Source organism: Anomaloglossus baeobatrachus, chromosome 8, assembly GCF_048569485.1.
Source record: "Anomaloglossus baeobatrachus isolate aAnoBae1 chromosome 8, aAnoBae1.hap1, whole genome shotgun sequence".
In the NCBI taxonomy this organism is placed as follows: domain Eukaryota; kingdom Metazoa; phylum Chordata; class Amphibia; order Anura; family Aromobatidae; genus Anomaloglossus; species Anomaloglossus baeobatrachus.
The window spans coordinates 10602121-10629585 of record NC_134360.1 but is presented as its reverse complement, the minus strand read 5'-3'; the positions used below and the strand labels follow the sequence as shown (position 1 = coordinate 10629585).

General features: G+C 48.8%; 1 protein-coding gene across 1 annotated transcript in view; it reads right to left on the bottom strand.

The window, feature by feature from the left end:
* CACNA1D (calcium voltage-gated channel subunit alpha1 D) overlaps positions 1 to 27465 on the bottom strand; it is a 390642-nt gene that overhangs the window by 337356 nt on the left and 25821 nt on the right. The window contains exons 2-3 of the mRNA XM_075321032.1: positions 16835 to 17156; positions 7671 to 7776 (exon numbers count right to left, since the gene is read on the bottom strand). Coding sequence (XP_075177147.1) covers positions 7671 to 7776; positions 16835 to 17156 — 428 coding nt within the window. The remainder of the gene's footprint in view (positions 1 to 7670; positions 7777 to 16834; positions 17157 to 27465) is intronic.

Genomic DNA, 27465 nt, shown 5'->3' with positions numbered 1-27465 from the left:
CCCCAGGCCGACCTCCGAGGCGTCAGTCTGTACAATGAACTCCTTCCGGAAATCAGGGTTGACCAGAACGGGCTGTCCGCACAGAACCTCCTTCAGGGCCCGGAAGGAGTCCTCGGCCTGCGGAGTCCAGCGCACCATGACGGACTTCTTGCCTTTGAGAAGGTCCGTCAAGGGGGCTGATAGTCCCGCAAAATCTTTTACAAACCTCCTGTAGTACCCCACGATACCCAGGACGGCCCTAACCTGCTTCGTGGTCAGGGGTCTAGGCCACTTCTGGATCGCCTCAACTTTGTTAATTTGGGGCTTAATCACTCCTTGGCCTATCACGTAGCCCAAGTAGCGGGCTTCCGTGAGTCCCAATGCACATTTCTTGGGATTGGCTGTCAATCCGGCTGTTCGAAGTGCGTCCACCACCGCTTGTACCTGTTCCAAGTGGGTCTGCCAATCGGAGCTGTAAACAATGATGTCATCCAGGTACGCTGATGCATACGCCTGGTGGGGTTCCAGCACTAAGTCCATCAACCTCTGGAACGTGGCCGGAGCGCCATGTAACCCAAAAGGCAAGACAACATAGTGGAAGAGACCCTCCGGCGTAACAAAAGCGGTTTTCTCCTTGGCGGACTCCGTTAGTGGCACCTGCCAGTACCCCTTGGTCAGGTCGAGCGTGGTAAAATATCGCGCCTGTCCCAGCCTATCAATCAGCTCATCCACTCTGGGCATGGGGTAGAGATCGAACTTGGATATTTCGTTCAATCTCCTAAAGTCATTGCAGAACCTTAAGGAGCCATCGGGTTTTGGTATTAGGACGATCGGACTAGCCCATTCACTCCGGGATTTTTCGATGACCCCCAGGCGTAACATTGTCTTTACTTCCTCCGATATGGCTTGTCGTCGAGCCTCCGGTACCCGGTATGACTTCAGGCGTACCTTCAGGTGGGGCTCGGTGACAATATCATGTCGTATCAGACTGGTCCTACCGGGCAGCTCGGAGAAGACATCGGGGTTCTGCTGAACCAACCGTCTGGCCTCTCGCCTCTGAGTCTTGGTGAGGGCTTCTCCAATCCTTACTTCCGGTTCGTCCTCTCCGGAGGTCGCTGGAGCCGGAGGTGAAGGACCCGAAGAGGAGGGAGATGGGGAAAAAACAGCCATCAGGCTTTCCCGTTCCTGCCAGGGTTTTAATAGGTTGACATGGTATATTTGTTCAGGTTTCCGCCTACCGGGCTGCAATACTTTATAGTTAACCACCCCGACTCTTTCCTTTATCTCGTAGGGGCCTTGCCACTGAGCCAGGAATTTACTCTCCGCCGTGGGGATTAATACCAACACCCGATCCCCGGGTTTAAAGGTCCGCACGGTGGCTTGTCTATTGTAGCGGCCGCTTTGCGCGGCCTGAGCCTCCTGTAAATGCTCCTTCACAATTGGCATTACCGCACTTATGCGGTTCTGCATACCCAAAATGTGTTCAATCACACTTTTATGGGGGGTGGGCTCTTGCTCCCATGTTTCCTTTGCCAGGTCCAACAATCCCCGGGGATGTCGCCCGTATAACAACTCAAAAGGCGAAAACCCCGTGGATGCCTGTGGCACCTCACGGATGGCAAACATCAAATAGGGAAGCATCATATCCCAGTCTTTCCCGTCTTTTGAAATCACCCTTTTTAGCATGGTTTTCAGGGTTTTATTGAAACGCTCCACTAAACCGTCCGTTTGAGGATGGTACACAGACGTACGCAACTGCTTGATCTGGAGTAGCCGGCATAGCTCTTTGGTCACTTTAGACATGAATGGGGTCCCCTGATCCGTAAGGATCTCCTTGGGCAACCCCACCCGGCAGAACACAGCAAACAACTCCCGAGCTATAAGCTTTGCTGCAGTATGTCTGAGAGGTATCGCCTCGGGATACCGGGTGGCATAGTCAACGATCACTAGGATGTGTTGGTGCCCTCGAGCGGACTTTACGAGGGGCCCCACCAGATCCATCCCTATCCGTTCAAAAGGGACTTCTATAATGGGTAACGGTACCAACGGACTGCGAAAATGGGTCAGGGGTGCGGTAAGCTGACACTCCGGGCAGGTTTCGCAGAACCGTTTTACCTCCCCAAAGACTCCGGGCCAATAGAACCTTTGCAATATTCGCTCCTGCGTTTTCTTGACCCCCAGGTGGCCACTCATCAGGTGTTTATGAGCCAAGTCGAGGACCCGCCGACGATGCGGCTGGGGCACCACCAACTGCTCTACCCCCACGCCCCGTATTTCATCTACCCGGTAGAGTAAATCCTGCTTAAGAGCGAAATGGGGGTACCTTACCTGGGCACCGGGCAGCTGTGCCACCCCGTCAATTACTGTCACCCGACTCCGGGCATGTATTAATGTAGGGTCCTGGAGTTGGGCAGTCCCAAACGTATCCGGGGACGCCTCCAACTCCGGGATGGGTTCGACCGTCTCAGCCTCTCCTGCCAATACCTCTAGGGGCGACCTATCGGGTTCACATTCTGTCCCTATCATGGGGACCCCTACGGCAGGTGTCCCGGATTCAGGATTGTAGGGCTCAGGTCCCGGACTGACCAATATCTGAGGAGACTTAGGGGGTCCCTTCCATAAAGTCCAAAAATAGGGCAGATCCCTTCCTAGGATCACGTCATAAGGAAGAGTGTTAAGAAGTCCCACCTCATGTTGCACCTGACCGCAAGGTGCTGTGATGGTGACAATCCCCGTGGGATAGTCTCGGCGGTCCCCATTTATGCAAATCACCCCCACGGTACGTCCTGTGGCCTTTACTTTAGCCCTCAAGGTGGATCGCACAAGGGTCACTAAGCTTCCGGAATCCAACAATCCTGTAACCGGACATCCATTCACCTGTATTTGGCACAAGTGGGGCTCCGTCTCTGGGGAGACCAGGTCAGCGGTACACACCACCTGAGCATACATTGAACCCCGCCGGGTAACCCCACAATCCATAGGCTCCGTGGTGAGTGGACACTGGGCTTCCATATGTCCCACCCGCTGGCACCGCCAACATCTAATGGGGACGGAAACACCTTTGACGGGTTGTCGTTTAGGGTACAGAACCTTCCGGACCTCAGGATTGGCGGCCGCGGCCTCAGGCGGGACGGTAGGGGACTCCTGCACCGTTGTCGGCGGTGGGTCCTTGGCCCTAGGCTTGGAGGGGCCGGACCGACGGGCGGTACGCAAAGTCTCAGTGTCCCGTATCAAGTCCTGCGTAGCCACATGCCGCTCTACCAGGGACACTAACTGGTCCAGGGTACTCGGGTCACCCTGTCCTACCCACCGTTGAACGGTGACGGGTAAAGTGCGCACAAAACGATCCACTACTACCCTTTCCACCATCTGCGCCGGGCTCAGAGTGTCAGGCTGCAACCATTTTTTTACAAGATGCAACAAGTCATAGGCCTGGGAGCGTACGGGTTTGGCTTCCTCATAGAACCACTGATTTACCCGCTGAGCCCGTACATAGGTATTCACCCCCAACCGTGCCAGTATTTCGGCTTTTAGGGTCACATAGTCAATGGCGTCCTCGGTACAGAGGTCCAGGTACGCTTTTTGGGGTTCCCCCGTCAGATAGGGTGACAATACCTCAGCCCACTGGGGGGTCGGCAGCTTTTCCCGCTCGGCCACCCGCTCAAACACCGCCAGGAACGCTTCCACATCGTCCCCCGGGGTCATCTTTTGCAACGCTTGTCTCACCGCTTTCCGGACGCTGCCGTCATCACCCGGTCCCGGGGTTGTTGCTGCCGGTCCGGCACGGATCGACTTGGCCAGGAGAACCATCTGTTCTTGGTGCCTTTTTTCCTGCAATTGCAAGGCTTGCTGCTGACGTGCATTGGACTGCTCCATCTGTTCTTGGTGCATTTTGACCTGCACTTGCAAGGATTGCTGCTGACGTGCATTGGCCTGATCCAACTGTTCTTGGAGTTTTTTTTCCTGCACTTGCAAGGATTGGAGCAGGTGTGCATTGGTCTGTTGCTGCTGTGCATTAGCCTGTTGCTGCTGTGCATTAGCCTGAGCCAAATGCTTTAGTATGTCCTCCATGGCGTCGCCGGGTTTGGGCTGTAGTATAGCCGCTCGAATCCAGGACATGCGCAGCTGGGTCACCAGGGATGGATGCTACACCTCACCGGCTGTGATGCCCGCCGATTCTCCACCATATGTGAGGTAGCACGGTCGGCTGCGCAGCAGAAGACACGGGATCCAGGCATATAGGTTCACAGCACACGGTTTTAATCTTCAAAACAAAAGTCCATAACACAATACATGTGCCTCTCCAGCAGAAAACTCAGGGAGTTCTGTTCACTCCCTCACACCCGGCACACCTGCCCTTGTTCCTGATTCTATTTAACCCTTCCTTCAGTCTGTAGGGAAACAGCATTAACCCTATAGTGGATTTACTTTCTATCATGGAGTGAGCACAACCTGGGCGAGACATACCGGCCGTCATAGATAACCCCGGTCACAGTCTCACAGTATATTGACAGAAAGCTGCCAATCAGTGGTGTGGGAGGGGTTATACAGGACTAGGTGTCTCCTACCTTCTAGTCACTTGCTCGATGTAACCCCGCCCCCACCCCTGATTGGCATCTTTTTGTGTGCAGTGTATATTAATGGAAAGCTGCCCAATCAGTGGTGTGGGAGGGGTTATACAGGACTAGGTGTCTCCTACCTTCTAGTCACTTGCTCGATGTAACCCCGCCCCCACCCCTGATTGGGCAGCTTTCCATTAATATACACTGCACACAAAAAGCTGCCAATCAGTGGTGTGGGCGGGGTTATACAGAGCATTTTGAGCTCTGCTAGATCTGCAGCAAAGAAAACTAATAGGTGGCGCTGTGCTAGAGTTTGTCTCCTTTACTGGAGAGACAATTTGCAAAGAAAACTGTGATTCTATCACCACTGCTGCACCCAGCAAACTAAGTAACACATCGATGAAATCAGGGTCTCTGCCCCTACATCATGCTGCTGTCAGATTACATAGCAAAAACCTGGTGACAGATATAATTTATCACATTTGTTTGTTGTTTTTATTAGGGGCACTATTTTAACTTTGGGGCTGTTCTCCCAGCAAGTTGCTACATCAAAGCACGGAGCAATGCACACGATCCATTAGCTGCTCGGCCTCTGTCAGTCACCGCTTCTGTAGAGCGCAGAACTCCAGACGAGTCTGATCATGAAAAGACCCCCTCTCCCTAGGGCTGAGGGTCCACAGCAGGTCTGCCCCCATTGTATATGCGCTCTCAATGATTCACACTCAATCTTGAACACTTACGTTAAAAAAGGCCACCGAGCGAAGTGACCACCGAGCAACACGGTGCATTGCAGGAGCCCATTATCGGCAGATGGCAGTGTGCATACCTTGCGGTGCTCACATTGATGAAGTTTCTCTGTATTCCGGAGGGTATACACGTGCCGTCAAGGGAAGTGAATGACTTAAGCCCACCGCGGGAATCTACTTACATGGCAGACGACAAGTGCTTTACTTTACATAACAGGACTGAACGAGCCAACATTTCATTACAAGTAGACCGCATGGAAAATGCTGAGACCATGCATATAAAGAAGAGGAGCCGTACACCCGCTGCCCGAAACAGGCAAACGTCATGACCGCATCACAAGCTCAGAGGTGACCGGTACCCGCAATCATAAATCAGACCCTCGTGAGGCCGCGGACCAGGGCTTAGTGCAGAATTAAACAACAAAAAGGAGAACAAGCGCCAGGAAGTCTGCACCCCAAAAACAAGTGATAAAGGGACTGAGGTCCCATATAGTGATCATACCTCTATTGTATAAATCACCCGAGCATGGTAGTGCCCGCTCATCATTATTTACCAGTACTAAGCACCCGAGCATGGTAGTGCCCGCTCATCATTATTTACCAGTACTAAGCACCCGAGCATGGTAGTGCCCGCTCATCATTATTTACCAGTACTAAGCACCCGAGCATGGTAGTGCCCGCTCATCATTATTTACCAGTACTAAGCACCCGAGCATGGTAGTGCCCGCTCATCATTATTTACCAGTACTAAGCACCCGAGCATGGTAGTGCCCGCTCATCACTAGTTACCAGTACTGAGCACCTGAGCATGGTAGTGCCCGCTCATCACTAGTTACCAGTACTGAGCACCCGAGCATGGTAGTGCCCGCTCATCACTAGTTACCAGTACTGAGCACCCGAGCATGGTAGTGCCCGCTCATCACTAGTTACCAGTACTGAGCACCCGAGCATGGTAGTGCCCGCTCATCACTAGTTACCAGTACTGAGCACCCGAGCATGGTAGTGCCCGCTCATCAATAGTTACCAGTACTGAGCACCTGAGCATGGTAGTGCCCGCTCATCACTAGTTACCAGTACTGAGCACCCGAGCATGGTAGTGTCCGCTCATCACTAGTTACCAGTACTGAGCACCTGAGCATGGTAGTGCCCGCTCATCACTAGTTACCAGTACTGAGCACCCGAGCATGGTAGTGCCCGCTCATCACTAGTTCCTAGTACTGAGCACTCGAGCATGGTAGTGACCGCTCATCACTAGTTACCAGTACTGAGCACCCGAGCATGGTAGTGCCCGCTCATCACTAGTTCCTAGTACTGAGCACTCGAGCATGGTAGTGCCCGCTCATCACTAGTTCCTAGTACTGAGCACTCGAGCATGGTAGTGTCCGCTCATCACTATTGCCTATTTATCCATACATTTCCAGTAGCAATAGCTGAAGGATGGCAGAACACAACAGATCCGACAAAAAGATTTAACAATTTGTCAGAATTTTCAGCATTTTCATGAGAGCCGCCATCAGCTATTTGAGTTTAGGAGTGCAAACTCTGAAGAATGCATTCAAGGTGGCGAGCTAAGAACTAAACCTTGCCACAAACATCAGAATTATGTTGCAGTTGCCCAACTGAGGCGTCATTCAGAAGTCTGTATATCAGATCGGAGTGCGGATGAGGACACACACGGACTGGGCTGAGCTCGCCTCATACACATAGCGGAGGCTGCAGATGCTCAGGAGCCTGCTATATGCAGAAGTCTGGATCTTGTTTTGTATGGAGGAATCCCAACATTCCCTAGATCGCAGAGGTCAGGAAAAAATGATTGGGCAGCTGGATTTTGAACATGCCCAATCTTTTTTTAAATTCAGGCAAGATAAGCCGATGCCAGAGATGTCCCTTGATTAAACACATGCATTGTGTGTTTGCAGGGTTCAGAGAGATGCTAGGTCAGGTATATGGCCCGGGTAACATGTATGACACTTTTTTCACGTATGTGATCAGCATCTATACAATGAGTGCGTCATCATACAAAGCACAGAGAAGCCACACGACAGCAATAATGGAATCATCGTACACACGGCGCCCTCCATATACCGCGCACATCCGGCTCCTCGTCACACGGACAACGCTCTCCTGAGACATCGCAGATCCTGACTGTTCATCAACCCTCGGAGCATCCTCCACAAATCTAATTCACAAGTGCCCATCCGCCCGGCTCATCAGCACACGCTGCACATGGACAGGAGGACAGTTCTGCCATTTTGCCAGGAAATCTGCAATATTTTCAACCACAATCTAAAAATCCAGCTTCCTCCATGACGTAAGCCGGCACTGACATTTAATAATGCAGAAAATATCCAAAAAGAAGAAGGAGAAGAGGCCGGCGTCTTACCAGGTTGTGGTTCGTGGAGTTGGAGTCGTCATCGGGGAATGGGATGTAAACAGCTAAGGCCACACAATTGGCAAAAATCGCCACTAATATAAATATGTCAAATGGTCTGAAGACAAAGGTTAAGGTCACAACACGGTTAAAAATAGGACAAAGAACGGGGGGTGCAGAGCATTAATGGGGTGGTCTGCTGCCGAAACATAATCACATAATAACTAAATTAAAGGGATAAAGCAGTGCTGTGCAGAGCGGTACAACCTGATTCACAGGACCACGCGGTCATTATCTGTGGCCGTCGGACCGGAGTCCTGAGAACAATCTTTTCTTTTGATTAGCCAGTCTGGCTTGGCGTCTTTGGAGCAATGACGCTGTGCCAGGCCAGCCAATCAAATGAGGATCCATGGATGATGGAAGGAGATCTCTCATCTGACAGATTGCTGACGAAGGATACTGATGACCTTTCCTTAATACCAGGCCACCAATATTAGATCAGTGAGGGTCCAACACCCAACACCACCACTAAAATCAGCTGTTTCCTCAGCTGTTTCCAGCTCTCCACCACCAATTCAGCTGTTTCCAGCTCTCCACCACCAATTCAGCTGTTTCCAGCTCTCCACCACCAATTCAGCCGTTTCCAGCTCTCCACCACCAATTCAGCCGTTTCCAGCTCTCCACCACCAATTCAGCCGTTTCCAGCTCTCCACCACCAATTCAGCCGTTTCCAGCTCTCCACCACCAATTCAGCCGTTTCCAGCTCTCCACCACCAATTCAGCCGTTTCCAGCTCTCCACCACCAATTCAGCCGTTTCCAGCTCTCCACCACCAATTCAGCCGTTTCCAGCTCTCCACCACCAATTCAGCCGTTTCCAGCTCTCCACCACCAATTCAGCCGTTTCCAGCTCTCCACCACCAATTCAGCCGTTTCCAGCTCTCCACCACCAATTCAGCCGTTTCCAGCTCTCCACCACCAATTCAGCCGTTTCCAGCTCTCCACCACCAATTCAGCCGTTTCCAGCTCTCCACCACCAATTCAGCCGTTTCCAGCTCTCCACCACCAAATCAGCCGTTTCCAGCTCTCCACCACCAAATCAGCCGTTTCCAGCTCTCCACCACCAAATCAGCCGTTTCCAGCTCTCCATCACCAAATCAGCCGTTTCCAGCTCTCCATTACCAAATCAGCTACTTCCAGCTCTCTACCACCAAATCAGCTGCTTCCAGCTCTCCACGACCAAATCAGCTGTTTCCAGCTCTCCACCACCAATTCAGCTGTTTCCAGCTCTCCACCACCAATTCAGCTGTTTCCAGCTCTCCACCACCAAATCAGCTGTTTCCAGCTCTCCACCACCAAATCAGCTGTTTCCAGCTCTCCACCACCAAATCAGCTGTTTCCAGCTCTCCACCACCAAATCAGCTGTTTCCAGCTCTCCACCACCAAATCAGCTGTTTCCAGCTCTCCACCACCAAATCAGCTGTTTCCAGCTCTCCACCACCAAATCAGCTGTTTCCAGCTCCCCACCACCAATTCAGCTGTTTCCAGCTCTCCATTACCAAATCAGCTGCGTCCAGCTCTCCACCACCAAATCAGCTGCTTCCAGCTCTCCACCACCAAATCAGCTGCTTCCAGCTCTGGCAGCGACCAGATGTAATTAATATTAAAGCCGGACACTGCAGCTCCATAAACAGCTCAGTGCAGAACCCAGAAGTGGTCACTAAATGGACCGGCGGTGATCTGCTCTATACAGCTTACATCTAGCCACCACCAGAGCAGGAAAGAGCTGAATGGTGGCGGTGCTGGGGGTCGGACCCCCACCAATCTGACCTATAAGGTCATCAATATCAGAGTACTAGTAAGACCCTTTAAGGAGTGTTCCCTGTTCTGGACCCTCCGTCCCTGGAGGTCGGTCTGGTCCTGTGATTTAGGTCTGCACTGTGCCGTGATTCTTCTCCCAGTGTTGAAGCTGCAAGGAGCGAGAACACTCAATACCAGGATTTCCCACTGATAACTCACAGTGGAGGATCTCTGTCAGCATAGAACGACTGTGCAAACCAAGCACAGGCACATCATGGCGTGGCTAGTCATTTATATGCAACTTCCCACTTGCTTGTCTTCCATTAATCTTCACCCTTCTCAAGCTCTATGAAGCCGAACATGTCAAACAAAAGGGGGGATATAGAGAGAGTGAAAACAAGTAGATGGGGAGGTCATTCAACCGTTTGGCCAGACCACGGGTCCACTGAGCTCTAGTGCTTTGTGTGTGCAGTCATTCGGACCTGACAGAGTGCCCTTAACTTCAGAGACGTTTATAAAACAGGTGCAAACTTATCCATCAATCCTTACATGAAATCCATAGGGCTGGCCATTATAGCAAATTGCTAAGAGCCGTCACGATCCAGTAGGATAATGCAGGCAGTAGCACTAGCTTCCTTACAATAATGTATATACCGTCAGAAAGTGCTGGTATCCTTGAAATTGTTCTAAAAAATAAAAGTATTTATCAGAGAAAATTGTTGCAATTACACGTTTTGTCACACGGGTTTATTTCCTTTGTATGTACCGTACTGGAAAAAAACACAAAAAAAAAACCCTGGAAAAAATGCAACTTGGACATCATTTCACACAAAACCCCCAAAATAGTTTGGTCAAAATTAGTACCTTTACAAAATTGCGGGTAAACAACTTTGTTTCCAGCATGTGATGCTCGTTTAATCTTACCTGGGGCAAGTAACAGGTGTGGGCAATATGAAAATCACACCTGAATCCAGATAAAAAGGGGAGAAGTTGACTCAATCTTTGCATTGTGTGTGCAGCACTAAGGATAGAGAACAGAGAGGAAAAGAGAACTGTCTGAGGACTTGAGAACCAAAATTGCAGAAACATATCAACAATCAAGGTTACAAGTCCATCTCTAGAGATCTTGATGTTCCTTTGTCCACAGTGCAAAACATAATCAAGACGTTTACAACCCATAGAAGTGATGGTGCTTTAGCCAGTCAATCTCCCTGGACATGGATGGCAGAGAAAAATTGATGCAAGGTTGTAACGCAGGAAAGTCCAGATGGTTGATAAACCCCCAATGAAGATCCAAAAAAATCCAAGCCGTCCTGCAGCTCAGGGGGCATCAGTGTCAGCGCAAACTATCCATCCACATCTGAATGAGATGAAACGCTATGGAGGAGATCCAGGAGGACCCCACTGCTGACACAGACATAGAAAAGCCAAACTGTAACCAAAATTCTTCTGGGAAAGCGTCTTGTGGACAGATGAGACCAAGACAGAGCGTTTTGGTAAAGCACATCATTCTACGGTTTACCGAAAACAGAATGAGGCTACAAAGTAAAGATCACAGCACCTACAGTCACATATGGTGGAGGTCAGAGATGTTTTGGGGTTGTTTTTCTGCCTCTGGCACTGGGGTCCTGACTGTATGCAAGACATCATCAAATCTGAAGAATACAAAGGATTTTGGGTGGCAATGTAGAGCCCAGTGTCAGAAAGCTGGGGGTGTGTCCTAGGTCAGGGGTCTCCAGCAGGACAATGACCCCAAACACTTCAAGAAGAAAATGGATGGAAAAGTGCTGGAGCATTCTGAAGAGCCCGCAATGAGTCCGGATCTAAATCCCATTAACACCTGTGGAGAGATCTGACGAATGGGAGAAGAAGAAGACGAGGAGGAAGAGGAAGACGAGGAGGAAGAGGAAGAGGAAGACGAGGAGGAAGAGGAAGAGGAAGAGGAAGACGAGGAGGAAGAGGAAGAGGAAGACGAGGAGGAAGAGGAAGAGGAAGACGAGGAGGAAGAGGAAGACGAGGAGGAAGAGGAAGACGAGGAGGAAGAGGAAGACGAGGAGGAAGAGGAAGACGAGGAGGAAGAGGAAGACGAGGACGAGGAGGAAGAGGAAGAGGAAGACGAGGAGGAAGAGGAAGACGAGGAGGAAGAGGAAGACGAGGAGGAAGACGAGGAGGAAGAGGAAGAGGAAGACGAGGAGGAAGACGAGGAGGAAGAGGAAGAGGAAGACGAGGAGGAAGAGGAAGAGGAAGACGAGGAGGAAGAGGAAGAGGAAGACGAGGAGGAAGAGGAAGAGGAAGACGAGGAGGAAGAGGAAGAGGAAGACGAGGAGGAAGAGGAAGACGAGGAGGAAGAGGAAGAGGAAGACGAGGAGGAAGAGGAAGAGGAAGACGAGGAGGAAGAGGAAGAGGAAGACGAGGAGGAAGAGGAAGAGGAAGACGAGGAGGAAGAGGAAGAGGAAGACGAGGAGGAAGAGGAAGAGGAAGACGAGGAGGAAGAGGAAGAGGAAGACGAGGAGGAAGAGGAAGAGGAAGAGGAAGAGGAAGAGGAAGACGAGGAGGAAGAGGAAGAGGAAGACGAGGAGGAAGAGGAAGAGGAAGACGAGGAGGAAGAGGAAGACGAGGAGGAAGAGGAAGACGAGGACGAGGAGGAAGAGGAAGAGGAAGACGAGGAGGAAGAGGAAGACGAGGAGGAAGAGGAAGAGGAAGACGAGGAGGAAGACGAGGAGGAAGAGGAAGAGGAAGACGAGGAGGAAGACGAGGAGGAAGAGGAAGAGGAAGACGAGGAGGAAGACGAGGAGGAAGAGGAAGAGGAAGACGAGGAGGAAGAGGAAGAGGAAGACGAGGAGGAAGAGGAAGAGGAAGACGAGGAGGAAGAGGAAGAGGAAGACGAGGAGGAAGAGGAAGAGGAAGACGAGGAGGAAGAGGAAGACGAGGAGGAAGAGGAAGACGAGGAGGAAGAGGAAGAGGAAGACGAGGAGGAAGAGGAAGAGGAAGACGAGGAGGAAGAGGAAGAGGAAGACGAGGAGGAAGAGGAAGAGGAAGACGAGGAGGAAGAGGAAGAGGAAGACGAGGAGGAAGAGGAAGAGGAAGACGAGGAGGAAGAGGAAGAGGAAGACGAGGAGGAAGAGGAAGAGGAAGACGAGGAGGAAGACGAGGAGGAAGACGAGGAGGAAGAGGAAGACGAGGAGGAAGAGGAAGACGAAGACGAGGAGGAAGAGGAAGAGGAAGACGAGGAGGAAGAGGAAGACGAGGAGGAAGAGGAAGACGAGGAGGAAGAGGAAGAGGAAGACGAGGAGGAAGAGGAAGAGGAAGAGGAAGACGAGGAGGAAGAGGAAGACGAGGAGGAAGAGGAAGACGAGGAGGAAGAGGAAGAGGAAGAGGAAGAGGAAGAGGAAGAGGAAGAGGAAGAGGAGGAGGAAGAGGAAGAGGAAGAGGAAGAGGAAGAGGAAGAGGAGGAGGAGGAGGAGGAGGAGGAGGAGGAAGAGGAGGAGGAGGAGGAAGAGGAGGAGAAGAAGGAGAAGAAGAAGGAGAAGAAGAAGAAGAAGAAGAAGAAGAAGAAGAAGAAGAAGAAGAAGAAGAAGAAGAAGAAGAAGAAGAAGAAGAAGAAGAAGAAGAAGAAGAAGAAGAAGAAGAAGAAGAGGAGGAGAAGAAGAAGAGGAGGAGAAGAAGAGGAGGAGAAGAAGAGGAGGAGAAGAAGAAGAGGAGGAGAAGAAGAAGAGAGGAGAAGAAGAGGAGGAGGAGAAGAGGAGGAGGAGAAGAGGAGGAGGAGAAGAGGAGGAGGAGAAGAGGAGGAGGAGAAGAGAGGAGAAGAGAGGAGAAGAGAGGAGAGAGGAGAAGAGAGGAGAAGAGAGGAGAAGAGAGGAGAAGAGAGGAGAAGAGAGGAGAAGAGAGGAGAAGAGAGGAGAAGAGAGGAGAAGAGAGGAGAAGAGAGGAGAAGAGAGGAGAAGAGAGGAGAAGAGAGGAGAAGAGAGGAGAAGAGAGGAGAAGAGAGGAGAAGAGAGGAGAAGAGAGAAGAGAGGAGAAGAGAGGAGAAGAGAGGAGGAGAGAGGAGGAGAGAGGAGAAGAGAGGAGAAGAGAGGAGAAGAGAGGAGAGGAGAGGAGAGAAGAAGAGAGAGGAGGAGAGAAGAGGCCTTCAGATATGAGAGACCTGGAGATGTTTATAAAGAAGAGTCTGAGATTCCAGGTGAGAGGAGAAAGAAACTTGTGGACGGGTATAGGAGGCGACTGATGGAAGGGAGGAACCAAATATTAAGCTGAGGGTAGCAGCAATTTGGGGGGGTTTTGTGTGGAATTTGCCGTTTTTTTCAGTTTTATTTTTCTGTTGTTCCAATAAACACAAAGGAAATAAACCTGTGCATAACAAAACGTGAAATTGTAATAATTATCTGGCAGAAATACTTCATTTTCAGGAATAATGTCAAGGGTGCCAATACTTTCGGCCATGACTGTATGCTTAATTTACAGTACAATGTTGTTTTCTTTTCCAATCAGAAAGCTTTTTTGGGGGAAAATCTTGTTAGCGGACCACAGCCTACTTTTAGACAAGGCCCATACTGTATGTATATATTTTAAATACTAATATATAATATATATATATATTATATATATGTTGTATATAGTTTTCCATTCTTCTACTGCCAGGCAATATTCCGCTTCCCTGAAGAGCCAGCACAGGGGAAATAAAGTATCACACATTGTCCATTCAAACTAATTTTCTGAGTACAGACTGTCCAGGACAGACCTCCGGAGTGATGGGCACTTTTAGTAACCAAAAAACCTTAAACAAATTACTTGGGGGGTCATAGAACCAAATTACCTCACAACAAAAACCCCACCATAAAATTCAATACTTTATTTCATAAATCAACAAGTGCAAACTTAAAAACAGAGTGAGTTTGATACAATAAGTCACTAATATAGGGGGCTTTTCGGGCCAATTCCCTATTGTGACCCTTCCTACCAGCAGGGGTCGGCACCCTACATATATGACCATTATGGCGCCCCTGCTCCAGCGTGGACTGACCCTTCTTGCCCTATATTGGCACTATTGTTCGTGCTGCTGATCTCTATGAGAGCTTTGTATAGTATTTCGTGAAGTTCTCATACATCCACCCAGGCATTCAATAGTGGTATTTTCAATCTAATGTCTATAATTTCCCAGATATTTTAAATAGACATCTCAGCATTACACGTATCCAGTTTATCCAATAGAAGGTGCTGTCCATGTTGTATGAAACTTTGCATATCACCAGTAAATGATGTAGCCCAATCGCCACTACTTCGCCAATTGGCATAGCTCACTGCCCATTTCACCAGAAAATATTGTAGCCAAATCGCCTACTGCTTCGCCATTAGGCATAGCTCAGTGCCGGGCAGTGAGCTATGCCTAATGGCGAAGCAGTAGGCGATTTGGCTACAATATTTTCTGGTGAAATGGGCAGTGAGCTATGCCAATTGGCGAAGTAGTGGCATATTGTTGTGAGGTAATTTGGCACTCTTAGTAACTGCTTGACAGGGTGGTCCAGCTTTGGGTTTTTTTTTCTTTAATGAAATACATGTATTTTGGGGCTAAAAGTCATTTTTGCAAGTGGATTGTATATTTAAAAAAACAATTTTTTTTATTGTACAGGCTCTTTGTTTCGCTTCACATTCCACTTTGATGCTGTATGTGGCCCTAAATTAGCTGAAAGGAGCTCAGAAAAAAAGATAAAAGATCGCCAGGATGAGCTCACTGAAGCATTCTCAGTTAACTCATTCAGCAATAGACAGTGAGGCTATGTGCCCACGGGACTTTGTACCTGCAGATATATCCACAGGTACATCTGCAGGTTTCCCGCAGCTGCTCCCCGGAATCTGCAGCTATTTTTAGCTGCGGTAGTACAGCGAAATATCTGCGGTAAACCTGTGGACATTCATGTGGCTTACCTGCGGAAGTCCCGGCCTCTATCTCCATAGTGGAGGGCTGGGATTTCTGCAGGTATTTCCGCAGAAATAATTGACAAGCAATTACATGCGGCTGCGGGACATCCGCAGCATATTCCGCAGCCGCACATACCGCAGCATGGACACAGCACTCCCCATTTCCCATAGGATAAAATGGGGAGTGTCTGTACTTGCTGAAACCTGCGGATTTATCTGGAAAATCAGCGGATTTTCCGCAGATAAATCTGCAGGTTTAATCTCCCGTGGGCACATAGCCTAATACGGAAGCTATAGAAAGCTCCCATAAGATGGTCAGGATGAGCTCGCTGAAGCATTCTCAGTTAACTCATTCAGCAATGGACAGTAACACGGAAGCTATAGAAAGCTCCCATAAGATGGTCAGGATGAGCTCGCTGAAGCATTCTCAGTTAACTCATTCAGCAATAGACAGTAACACGGAAGCTATAGAAAGCTTCCATAAGATGGTCAGGATGAGCTCGCTGAAGCATTCTCAGTTAACTCATTCAGCAATAGACAGTAACACGGAAGCTATAGAAAGCTCCCATAAGATGGTCAGGATGAGCTCGCTGAAGCATTTTCAGTTAACTCATCCAGCAATAGACAGTAACACGGAAGCTATAGAAAGCTCCCATAAGATGGTCAGGATGAGCTCGCTGAAACATTCTCAGTTAACTCATCCAGCAATAGACAGTAACACGGAAGCTATAGAAAGCTCCCATAAGATGGTCAGGATGAGCTCGCTGAAGCATTTTCAGTTAACTCATCCAGCAATAGACAGTAACACGGAAGCTATAGAAAGCTCCCATAAGATGGTCAGGATGAGCTCGCTGAAGCATCCTCAGTTAACTCATCCAGCAATAGACAGTAACACGGAAGCTATAGAAAGCAAACAGTGCAACATTTTTACGGAGATCCAACTGCAAAATGATGTTTAGCCTCAAATACAAGCATTTAAGTAAAAACAAAATGTTCCCAACAGTGGCCAACCCCTGAACAGATGTTCCCCCACCCATTTCCTTGATGGGTTGTCTAACAATACATTTTTTACCCAAGGATTTATTAAAAATAATAAAGTCACCTTCCCGCTTCCCCCATGGACCAATCACTGGCGGCTCCGGAGGTCTCGCTCGTCTCCAGAAGCGGTGTCTGCCCTGTATGGAAGTCTTAGCACCACTGCAGCCTGTAATTGGCAGCAGCGGTCAGGTGACTAGAAAAGTGCGTTATTGGATGATGAAGCGGTATTGGAGTCACCTGACCAGCGCTGGGACCTCCGTGTGGGGCAGACACCACGTCTGGAGCCAGCAGGGACCTTTGGAAAAACAGTTTGACCATTGGACAACCCCTTTAAATATAATATCTCCTTAAGAACATTTTTTTTTACTTCCTAGAGGACCTTTTTCAGGTGCCTTCACTAGAAGCGCGCCACTATAAAGGATACTTCCATTCTACTATACTGATGCAGGCTCTCCGGATGGGGTTATTGAGAGACAAGCAGAAGAGGGCGCGGGCTGCTCGGTTGTTGGTGGAGCTGCCGCCTTGCTTCTTGCTCTTCGCATACTGCTGCCGTTTCTTCTGGGACAGGGATCCGACCGGCAGGGGCTCAGCGGTGCTCATATTCTGCGCAGCCTTGGCCTGTCGGGCAGCATCGATCGCTGCTTGCCAAGATAGGACGGTCTGCTTGGACGGTTCCGCACTTCTGGACTGGAGACTCGACCCGTCAACAGCAAGTGGAGGTCGCTTGCTACTTGCATAGTTCGGCCCTGCGAACCAAGAGGACAGGTTAGTGTTTCCATTACACAGACAATTGTGCAGAAAAATCAATGATCAACGTGTTCATTATTCCATCACACAGGACGTATAGTACGGGCGTTATTAAAGGACGCGTTACCCCGTACACAACAGAGACACAGAACACAATCAATTCCCCGGAACACCGCGACGGAACGCAGGACGGCCAATCCAAAGGTTTACAAAATCATAAAATCATTGACATCCATCACACAGGACGTACAGCACGGGCGTTATTAAAGGACGCGTTACCCCGTACACAACAGAGACATAGAATACAATCAATTCCCCGGAACACCGCGACGGAACGCAGGACGGCCAATCCAAAGGATTCCAAAATCATAAAATCATTGACATCCATCACACAGGACGTACAGCACGGGCGTTATTAAAGGACGCGTTACCCCGTACACAACAGAGACACAGAACACAATCAATTCCCCGGAACACCGCGACGGAACGCAGGACGGCCAATCCAAAGGTTTACAAAATCATAAAATCATTGACATCCATCACACAGGACGTACAGCACGGGCGTTATTAAAGGACGCGTTACCCCGTACACAACAGAGACACAGAACACAATCAATTCCCCGGAACACCGCGACGGAACGCAGGACGGCCAATCCAAAGGATTCCAAAATCATTGACATCCATCACACAGGACGTACAGCACGGGCGTTATTAAAGGACGCGTTACCCCGTACACAACAGAGACAGAATGCAATCAATTCCCCGGAACACCGCGACGGAACGCAGGACGGCCAATCCAAAGGTTTCCAAAATCACAACATCATTGACATCCATCACACAGGACGTATAGCACGGGCGTTATTAGAGGATGGGTTACCCTGTACACTACAGAGACACAGAATGCAATCAATTCCCCGGAACACCGCGACGGAACGCAGGACGGCCAATCCAAAGGTTTCCAAAATCACAACATCATTGACATCCATCACACAGGACGTATAGCACGGGCGTTATTAAAGGACGCGTTACCCCGTACACAACAGAGACATAGAATACAATCAACTCCCCGGAACACCGCGACGGAACGCAGGACGGGCAATCCAAAGGCTTCCAAAATCACATCATTGACATCCATCACACAGGAGGTACAGCACGGGCGTTATTAAAGGACGCAGAGATGTGTCCAAATTTGATTCCGTCCAGCTATGCAAATCTTTTTATCTGTGAACACATCGGAAGCCGTCAGATCCATCCACTATGGTCCCATTATCACGGACTAGTAGATAAGAAAACACTAGAGATTTATATTCTTCACATAAGAGAAAATCTGATGACGCTCGGATCAAACTCTGACCAGAAAACACGGTCCATTTTTCTAGTACATGTAAAAACTGAAGTGTGAATGAGGCTTTAATCCCAATTCTACATAAGACAATCTTATAAGACCTGAGCTTTCCCCACGTATCCATGGATGGAATGAAAAGCACCGGAAATTAGATTACAACCATGATAATACAGAACAAAGCAAATTCCCCTGTGATACCCGCTGTATTCTGTATAGATCAGGAAGACACGGGATCAAATGTTTCATCAAAGACCCCTCAGCTTTCAAAGCTAAAGAAGATGCAGCCCGGATTCCTATGAGACCCCCAATGAAAATCACTAACCCCCAGCGTTTAGCAGATGATACGTTCTCACAATTTCCTCAAAGATTCAGATTTCATTCCTTGGAAAATCAAAGACCTCAGTCCATGTCTCACAAGTGCGTGCTTGGCTGCGGAGACTATGTGCAAGGCCGGCCGCGGAGACCAAGCGCAAGGCCAGCCACGGAGACCAAGCGCAAGGCCGGCCGCGGAGACCAAGCGCAAGGCCGGCCACGGAGACCAAGCGCAAGGCCAGCCACGGAGACCAAGCGCAAGGCCGGCCGCGGAGACCAAGCGCAAGGCCGGCCACGGAGACCAAGCGCAAGGCCGGCCGCGGAGACCAAGCGCAAGGCCGGCCGCGGAGACCAAGCGCAAGGCCGGCCGCGGAGACCAAGCGCAAGGCCGGCCGCAGAGACCAAGCGCAAGGCCGGCCGCGGAGACCAAGCGCAAGGCCGGCCGCGGAGACCAAGCGCAAGGCCGGCCACGGAGACCAAGCGCAAGGCCAGCCACGGAGACCAAGCGCAAGGCCGGCCGCGGAGACCAAGCGCAAGGCCGGCCACGGAGACCAAGCGCAAGGCCGGCCGCGGAGACCAAGCGCAAGGCCGGCCGCGGAGACCAAGCGCAAGGCCGGCCGCGGAGACCAAGCGCAAGGCCGGCCGCAGAGACCAAGCGCAAGGCCGGCCGCGGAGACCAAGCGCAAGGCCGGCCGCGGAGACCAAGCGCAAGGCCGGCCGCGGAGACCAAGCGCAAGGCCGGCCACGGAGACCAAGCGCAAGGCCGGCCACGGAGACACTATGCGCAAGGCCGGCCGCGGAGACACTATGCGCAAGGCCGGCCGCGGAGACACTATGCGCAAGGCCGGCCGCGGAGACACTATGCGCAAGGCCGGCCGCGGAGACACTATGCGCAAGGCCGGCCGCGGAGACACTATGCGCAAGGCCGGCCGCGGAGACACTATGCGCAAGGCCGGCCGCGGAGACACTATGCGCAAGGCCGGCCGCGGAGACACTATGCGCAAGGCCGGCCGCGGAGACACTATGCGCAAGGCCGGTCGCGGAGACACTATGCGCAAGGCCGGCCGCGGAGACACTATGCGCAAGGCCGGCCGCGGAGACACTATGCGCAAGGCCGGCCGCGGACACTATGCGCAAGGCCGGCCGCAGACACTATGTGCAAGGCCGGCCGCGGAGACACTATGCGCAAGGCCGGCCGCGGACACTATGCGCAAGGCCGGCCGCAGACACTATGCGCAAGGCCGGCCGCAGCTTCATGCCTAAATCCCTCTACCTGGGCTGAACAGTATAACTTAATGAGCCAGCAGGAACCTGCTAACAGGAAATGTAAAAAAAAAAAAAAAAAATCGCCTTAAGCTGGTGGGAAGAAGCGCTCAGCCTGAAGGCATGACCCTATAATCTAAAATGAGAAAACTGACGGCACTTCCTAACAGACAAATGTGAACAGGTGCAAACTGAATATGAAATATATTCTAACAAATATACAGCTGGACTTTGAAATGCTAAAAGGTGTCCCCTATCCTAATCATAGGGATAAAGGATTATTCACAAAAAAACTATTTAAGTGACAGTAGAGTCTCTGGGCTTCAGAGAAAGCAGGGTCCTGCATGTACAACATCATTCATTGTCTATGGGACTGATGTGGACGGCTGCACTCAGCTACCACGTCACTTCTAAAGACAATAAATTGTCTATTGACAATAAATCTGTACCCGGGAACGCGACTCCAACTGAGCCACATTCCCAATATGAGTGAAGGGCTTAATTTCTGGTAAAGCCAAAAAATGCTGCTAAAAAGGCACCAACAAAAATGCTGCCAAACGCTCATCCTAATTACACAAGAATCTGATAATATAAAATAATCAGGCTCATGGGAAAAAACACCAGTTTTAAAGGGACTTCAGGTTTTTTTTATTTCATTTAAAAGCATGTAGTTTTGGTAAAGAATCATGTTTAGAATTGGGTTTCCTGAGAAATGTTGCACCATTCGCCTTCTATAGCCTTTATGTTGCACAGTCTATTCCTGACTGCAGAATGAGTAAACTGAGATACTGTCAGTGAGCTCCTAATGATGGTGTAATGGGACAGCTTGTACCTATTTTATCTTTTCTTCTGAGCTCTTGTACGCTGATTTATGATTGCAGAGCATGGAAAAGCAAAATTTGGCAAAAATCTGTAAAGAAACTGAATTGCAAAAATGATTTTTAGCCCTAATACATGCATTTAAATTGAAAGAAAAAAAAATGTCTCCAAAAGGTGATAACCCCATGTAAGACATGTCTGAGCGTGGTCTGCCACAGTGAAATAATACCAAAAATTATATTATATATTAGGAAACTGTTTTGGTTTCTATTTTTCGTTTTTCTGGAAGAAATCGTTTTATAAAGTGACGAGGGCATGACTTAATGTGATCACAAGTTGTGTTCTTCACTTTTCCGGTGACACCTCGCACGGCTCCGGCCGCAGTCAGCGCCACTTTCTCCACCACGTTCTCGCTCCCGCACATTTCTCCATTACTCTTCTTCCAATAAATGAAACACGTTTAGTGTTAGAAATGTCACTTTCTGTCCAAACGTTTCCCCATGTGAGGAGTTTTCGGATTTACTCCTGGATGACAGTCGCCTGTGCGACCTCCAGAGCATCGCTCTCTGCCCACCAGGGATCATTCACTCTGAGATTTTGTAAAAATAAAATTCCAAGATGGCGAGAATTTACTCAGAAACTGTCAGAGGTTTTAAGAAGCCAACGCAATATTTCTTAAGTCTTAAACATAAAACTTGTAGGGGGATGGGCTTCATGGCTGCTCAGTTTGATAAATGAAGACCCCCCCAGCACGCGTGATATTAGTGCTGCAACATCTGTCCCCGACACTGGAGATGAGAGAATATCTTCCAGTGGAATTGAATTCTACTCCAATATTCCAAAAATCTGCACTCGTCTAACGGGAAGAGCCGGGTATTCAGATAAGATGTGATGAGGACCGGACGGGTGACCGCGAGGAGTGCAGGGTGAGTTTCATGTTATGTGTATTATGATTCGGGGTCTAGAGAGACCCCGGATCATAATAAAGTCCTTGCAAATAAATTTGAAATGTGCCTGATCCTCCCATCTCTACTTTTTGCAGACCACCACAGCAGGCCGTCACAGCTTTCTCAGCCCCTTAAAGAGAATCTGTCAGCAAGATGTCACCCGCCAACGTATTTATATGCACATGTAGATCTTCCAGCGACAAGTCCAGCGATACTTTGACATATCCAGTCTCTTCCTCCTTTGCTGAGAAATAAGCATTTGAATTGATAAGTAAATATGGATGAAGAGCTATGGCAGATCTGAAGCCTGCGTCACTCCAGCTCTATTCTCTGCTCAGCTTCTGAGCCTGCACCAACTAACCTATGATGTAATAGTACAGGGGTAACAGCTGTCATTGCTTGCTGTACCCCATGGATGTAACCTATATATAATTGAGCTTGGACTCTCATTTTTCTTGCTTATATTTCCTTTTCTGTACAGAAGACTTTGCAGCAGTCTCATTATCATTACAGAGAGGATTTCACTGGCAGGTAACGCTTCCATGTTTAGCGGGCCGTCATATGTGCATCAAGACATTGCTCCGGGCCTACAAGTCAGAAGAGGAGCTGGAGATGTCGGCAGGTAGGAGTAAGGTCACAGGCGCTGGGCCGGCGGCTATGGACTGCCACCATGGCTGCTCCATCAGAGGCCTGCAAATCGTTTTGCTCATATTTAATGTATAATAACTAGTAATTGTGCCTTAAATGTATATGAAGCCAATGAGCAGCGTATGACACTGAACACAGGTGTGACACTGGTCATCACCGGACCTGGGAAAAGGTAAGGAGGGCGAGGAGGAGAGCGGTAAATGATAGATCCTATGTGTATCCTTATCTACTATATACCATAATAGTGATGTTAACAGTCATTGTCATTTACTCTGTGAGGGTAATGAGACTGCTGAAAAGTCTGCTGTACAGAGCAAGAAATACGAGTCTAATATGAGGCTTAGGAGTCATCGTGAATCTACAAGATTTATTTAAAACAGATCGTGATATAAAAAAAAATCATTAGCAAATAGTTTTAAAATGTCCATTTATGATAAAAACCTGCTGAAAGCCCAGTATGGATCCCGTCCTGACAACACATGGAGGTCGCTGCTGATAGATCCGGCCCTTGTGTTTCTAGAATTGCAATAAATCCAATCAGCAGATACAAAAAGGATTCATTACATTTGTTACAATTAGTTTTCATAGTGAAATGGTCACATAAAGTAAATAAAGTCAGTGCGATCTATTACATAGTACTAATAAAAAGCAAAATGACCGCTCCAAATACACGATATAAAAAAGTGCAAAACGCAGAGCAGCAGGAGGGTAAGAACGGACGATGCTGGCGCTCGACTAGTTAATCCCATTAATAGGCCGTGAGATGTAGAACATGTGTATTACAGCACGCCTCATGGGCACAGTGAGGCCACATATTGATCTATGAGAGTTATAAAAATTAACCCCTCTCCTGGGCCGAGCAGAGAATGACTGAAGAGCATTATCAGGGCATACAAATGACGGCCATTAAAAGTAAGAGCCCTCCGGGGACGCCCCGTCACTAGACGTTACTGGGAGCAGGCTGCACGCCAGGACGCCCATTAATCACACGGGAACCACAGCACCATACACTAAGCACTCAGTGCATCACTGCAAAGCATCAATATTCACCGCCTCGCCGTACACACCTCAGGGCATGGAAGAGGGACGGAGGGACGGAGGGACGGAGGGACGGAGGGACGGAGGGACGGAGGGACAGAGGGACAGAGGGACAGAGGGACAGAGGGACAGAGGGACAGAGGGACAGAGGGACAGAGGGACAGAGGGACAGAGGGACAGAGGGACAGAGGGACAGAGGGACAGAGGGACAGAGGGACAATAGATAGATAGAAGGATAGGAGGGATAGATTTGGAGGGATAGATTTGGAGGGATAGAATTGGAGGGATAGAATTGGAGGGATAGATTTGGAGGGATAGATTTGGAGGGATAGATTTGGAGGGATAGATTTGGAGGGATAGATTTGGAGGGATAGATTTGGAGGGATAGATTTGGAGGGATAGATTTGGAGGGATAGATTTGGAGGGATAGATTTGGAGGGATAGATTTGGAGGGATAGATTTGGAGGGATAGATTTGGAGGGATAGATTTGGAGGGATAGATTTGGAGGGATAGATTTGGAGGGATAGATTTGGAGGGATAGATTTGGAGAGATAGATAGAGCTAGATAAATAGAAGCCGCTGTTCTCCTAAATTCGGCAATGTTTTATTTTCATTCCTGCACCTCTCTGTTACTGAATATGACCCAATCTTTCCTAATATAGTGTCCAACTGGGTATGATACTAAACACTTCTCTCTGAGCATTGTCTTGAGAACACCGCCCATTAGGCTAAAAACACTAGAGTACAAGGGCCCATATTTCAGGAATACAGTGCCTTGCGAAAGTATTCATGCCCCTTGAATTTTTCAACCTTTTCCCAGATTTCAGGCTTCAAACATAAAGATAAAAATGTTAATGTTCTGGTGAAGAATCAACAACAAGTGACACAATTGTGAAGGTGAACAATATTTATTGCTTATTTTAAACTTTTGTAAAAAAGAATAAACTGAAAATTGTGGCGTGCAATATTATTCATCCCATTTAGTTTCAGTGCAGCAAACTCACTCCAGAAGGTGATTGAGGATCTCTAAGGCTGCTTTCACACATCCGGCTTGAGCTCTGCGGCTCAATCCGGCTGTGCAAGCTATGCAACGGATGCGGCGAAAACACCGCATCCTTTGCATAAGTTTCTCCTTTGCGGCCAGTCCGGTTTTTGCCGCTTGCGGCATGCTACTGAGCATGCGCAGTGGCAAAAACCGCATGCGGCGGCCGGATGCGGTTATTGCCGCATCGCGCCGCATCCGGCCGCCATAGGCATGCATTGAAAAATGCGCCGCATCTGCCGAATGCGGTGCGATGCGGTTTTTTTTTGCCGCACGAAAAAACTTACCAGGCAACGTTCCATCCGGCCACCGCATCGGCTAAATCTGCCGCATGCGGCAAAAACCGGATAGAACGCAAAGCCATGCGGCACAATGCGGCACTAATTAAAGTCTATGCAGAAAAAACGCAACCGGCAGCAAAAAAAACCGGTTGCGATTTTCCTGCAAAGTACCGGAGTGTGCTGCATTGCAGAAACCGGAGGTGTGAAAGCAGCCTGAATGATGCAATGTTGTCCTAAATGACTGCTGATGATAAATATAAGCCCCTGTGTGTAATCAAGTCTCCGTATAAATGCCCCTGCTCTGTGATAGTCTCAGGTTTCTGTGTAAAGCGCAGAGAGCATCATGAAGACCAAAGAACACAACAGGCAGGTCCGCGATACTGTTGTGGAAAAGTTTAAAGCTGGATTTGGTTACAAGAAGATTTCCAAAACTTTAAACATCCCAAGAAGCCCTGTGCAAGCGATCATATTGAAATGGAAAGAGCATCATACCACTGCAAATCTACCAAGACCCGGCCGTGCATCCAAACTGTCATCTCACACAAGGAGAAGACTGATCAGATGCAGCCAAGAGGCCCATGATCCCTCTGGATGATCTGCAGAGATCTACAGCTGAGGGGGGGGAGAGTCTGTCCATAGCACAACAATCAGTCTACACTGCACAAATCTGGCCTTTATGGAAGAGTGGCAAGAAGAAGCCATGTCTCACAGATATCCATAAAGAGTGTCGTTTAACGTTTGCCACAAGCCACCTGGAGACACCAAACATGTGGAAGAAGGTGCTCTGCTCAGAGGAAACCAAAATCAAACTTTTTGGGCACAATGCCAAACGATATGTTTGGTGTAAAAGCAACACAGCTCATCACCCTGAACACACCATCCCCACTGTCAAACATGGTGGTGGCAGCATCATGGTTTTGGCCTGCTTTTCATCAGCAGGGACAGGGAAGATGGTTAAAATTGATGGGAAGATGAATGGAGCCAAATACAGGACCATTCTTGAAGAAAACCTGTTGAAGTCTGCAAAAGACCTGAGACTGGGATGGAGATTTGTCTTCCAACAAGACAATGATCCCAAACATAAAGCAAAATTTACAATGGAATAACCGTATCCAGGTGTTAGAATGGCCAAGTCACAGTCCAGACCTGAATCCAATCGAGAATCTGTGGAAAGAACTGAAAACTGCTGTTCACAAACGCCTCCATCCAACCTCACTCAGCTCCAGCTGTTTACAAAGGAAGAATGGGCGAGAATTTCACCTCTCCATGTGCAAAACTGATAGACACATACCCCAAGAGACTGTGCTGTAATCGCAGCAAAAGGGGGCGCTACAAAGGATTCACTTACAGGGGATGAATAATATTGCACGCCACAATTTTCAGTTTATTAGTTTTTATAAAACTTTAAAAAAAGCAATAAAATTTCCTTCAACTTCATAATTGTGTCACTTGTAGATTCTTCATCAGAACATTAACATTTTATCTTTATGTTTGAAGCCTGAAATGTGGGAAAAGGTTTAAAAATTCAAAGGGGCCGAATACTTTTTCAAGGCACTGTATATGCATTATCCCTGTACTCTGACATCACTGTGTATTACCCCTGTACTGTGACATCACTGTGTGTATTACCCCTGTACTGTGACATCACTGTGTGTATTACCCCTGTACTGTGACATCACTGTGTGTATTACCCCTGTACTGTGACATCACTGTGTGTATTACCCCTGTACTGTGACATCACTGTGTGCATTATCCCTGTACTCTGACATCACTGTGTATTACCCCTGTACTGTGACATCACTGTGTGTATTACCCCTGTACTGTGACATCACTGTGTGTATTACCCCTGTACTGTGACATCACTGTGTGTATTATCCCTGTACTGTGACATCACTGTGTGCATTATCCCTGTACTGTGACATCACTGTGTGCATTATTCTGTACTGTGACATCACTGCGTGTATTACCCCTGTACTGTGACATCACTGTGTGTATTATCCCTGCACTGTGACATCACTGCGTGTATTATCCCTGTACTGTGACATCACTGTGTGCATTATCCCTGTACTGTGACATCACTGTGTGTATTATCCCTGTACTGTGACATCACTGTGTGTTATCCCTGTACTGTGACATCACTGTGTGTATTATCCCTGTACTGTGACATCACTGTGTGTATTATCCCTGTACTGTGACATCACTGTGTGCAGTATCCCTGTACTGTGACATCACTGTGTGTATTATCCCTATACTGTGACATCACTGTGTGTATTATCCCTGTGCTGTGACATCACTGTGTGTGTTATCCCTGTACTGTGACATCACTGTGTGTATTATCCCTGTGCTGTGACATCACTGTGTGTATTATCCCTGTACTGTGACATCACTGTGTGTATTATCCCTGTGCTGTGACATCACTGTGTGTATTATCCCTGTACTGTGACATCACTGTGTGCAGTATCCCTGTACTGTGACATCACTGTGTGTGTTATCCCTGTACTGTGACATCACTGTGTGTATTATCCCTGTGCTGTGACATCACTGTGTGTATTATCCCTGTGCTGTGACATCACTGTGTGTATTATCCCTGTACTGTGACATCACTGTGTGTA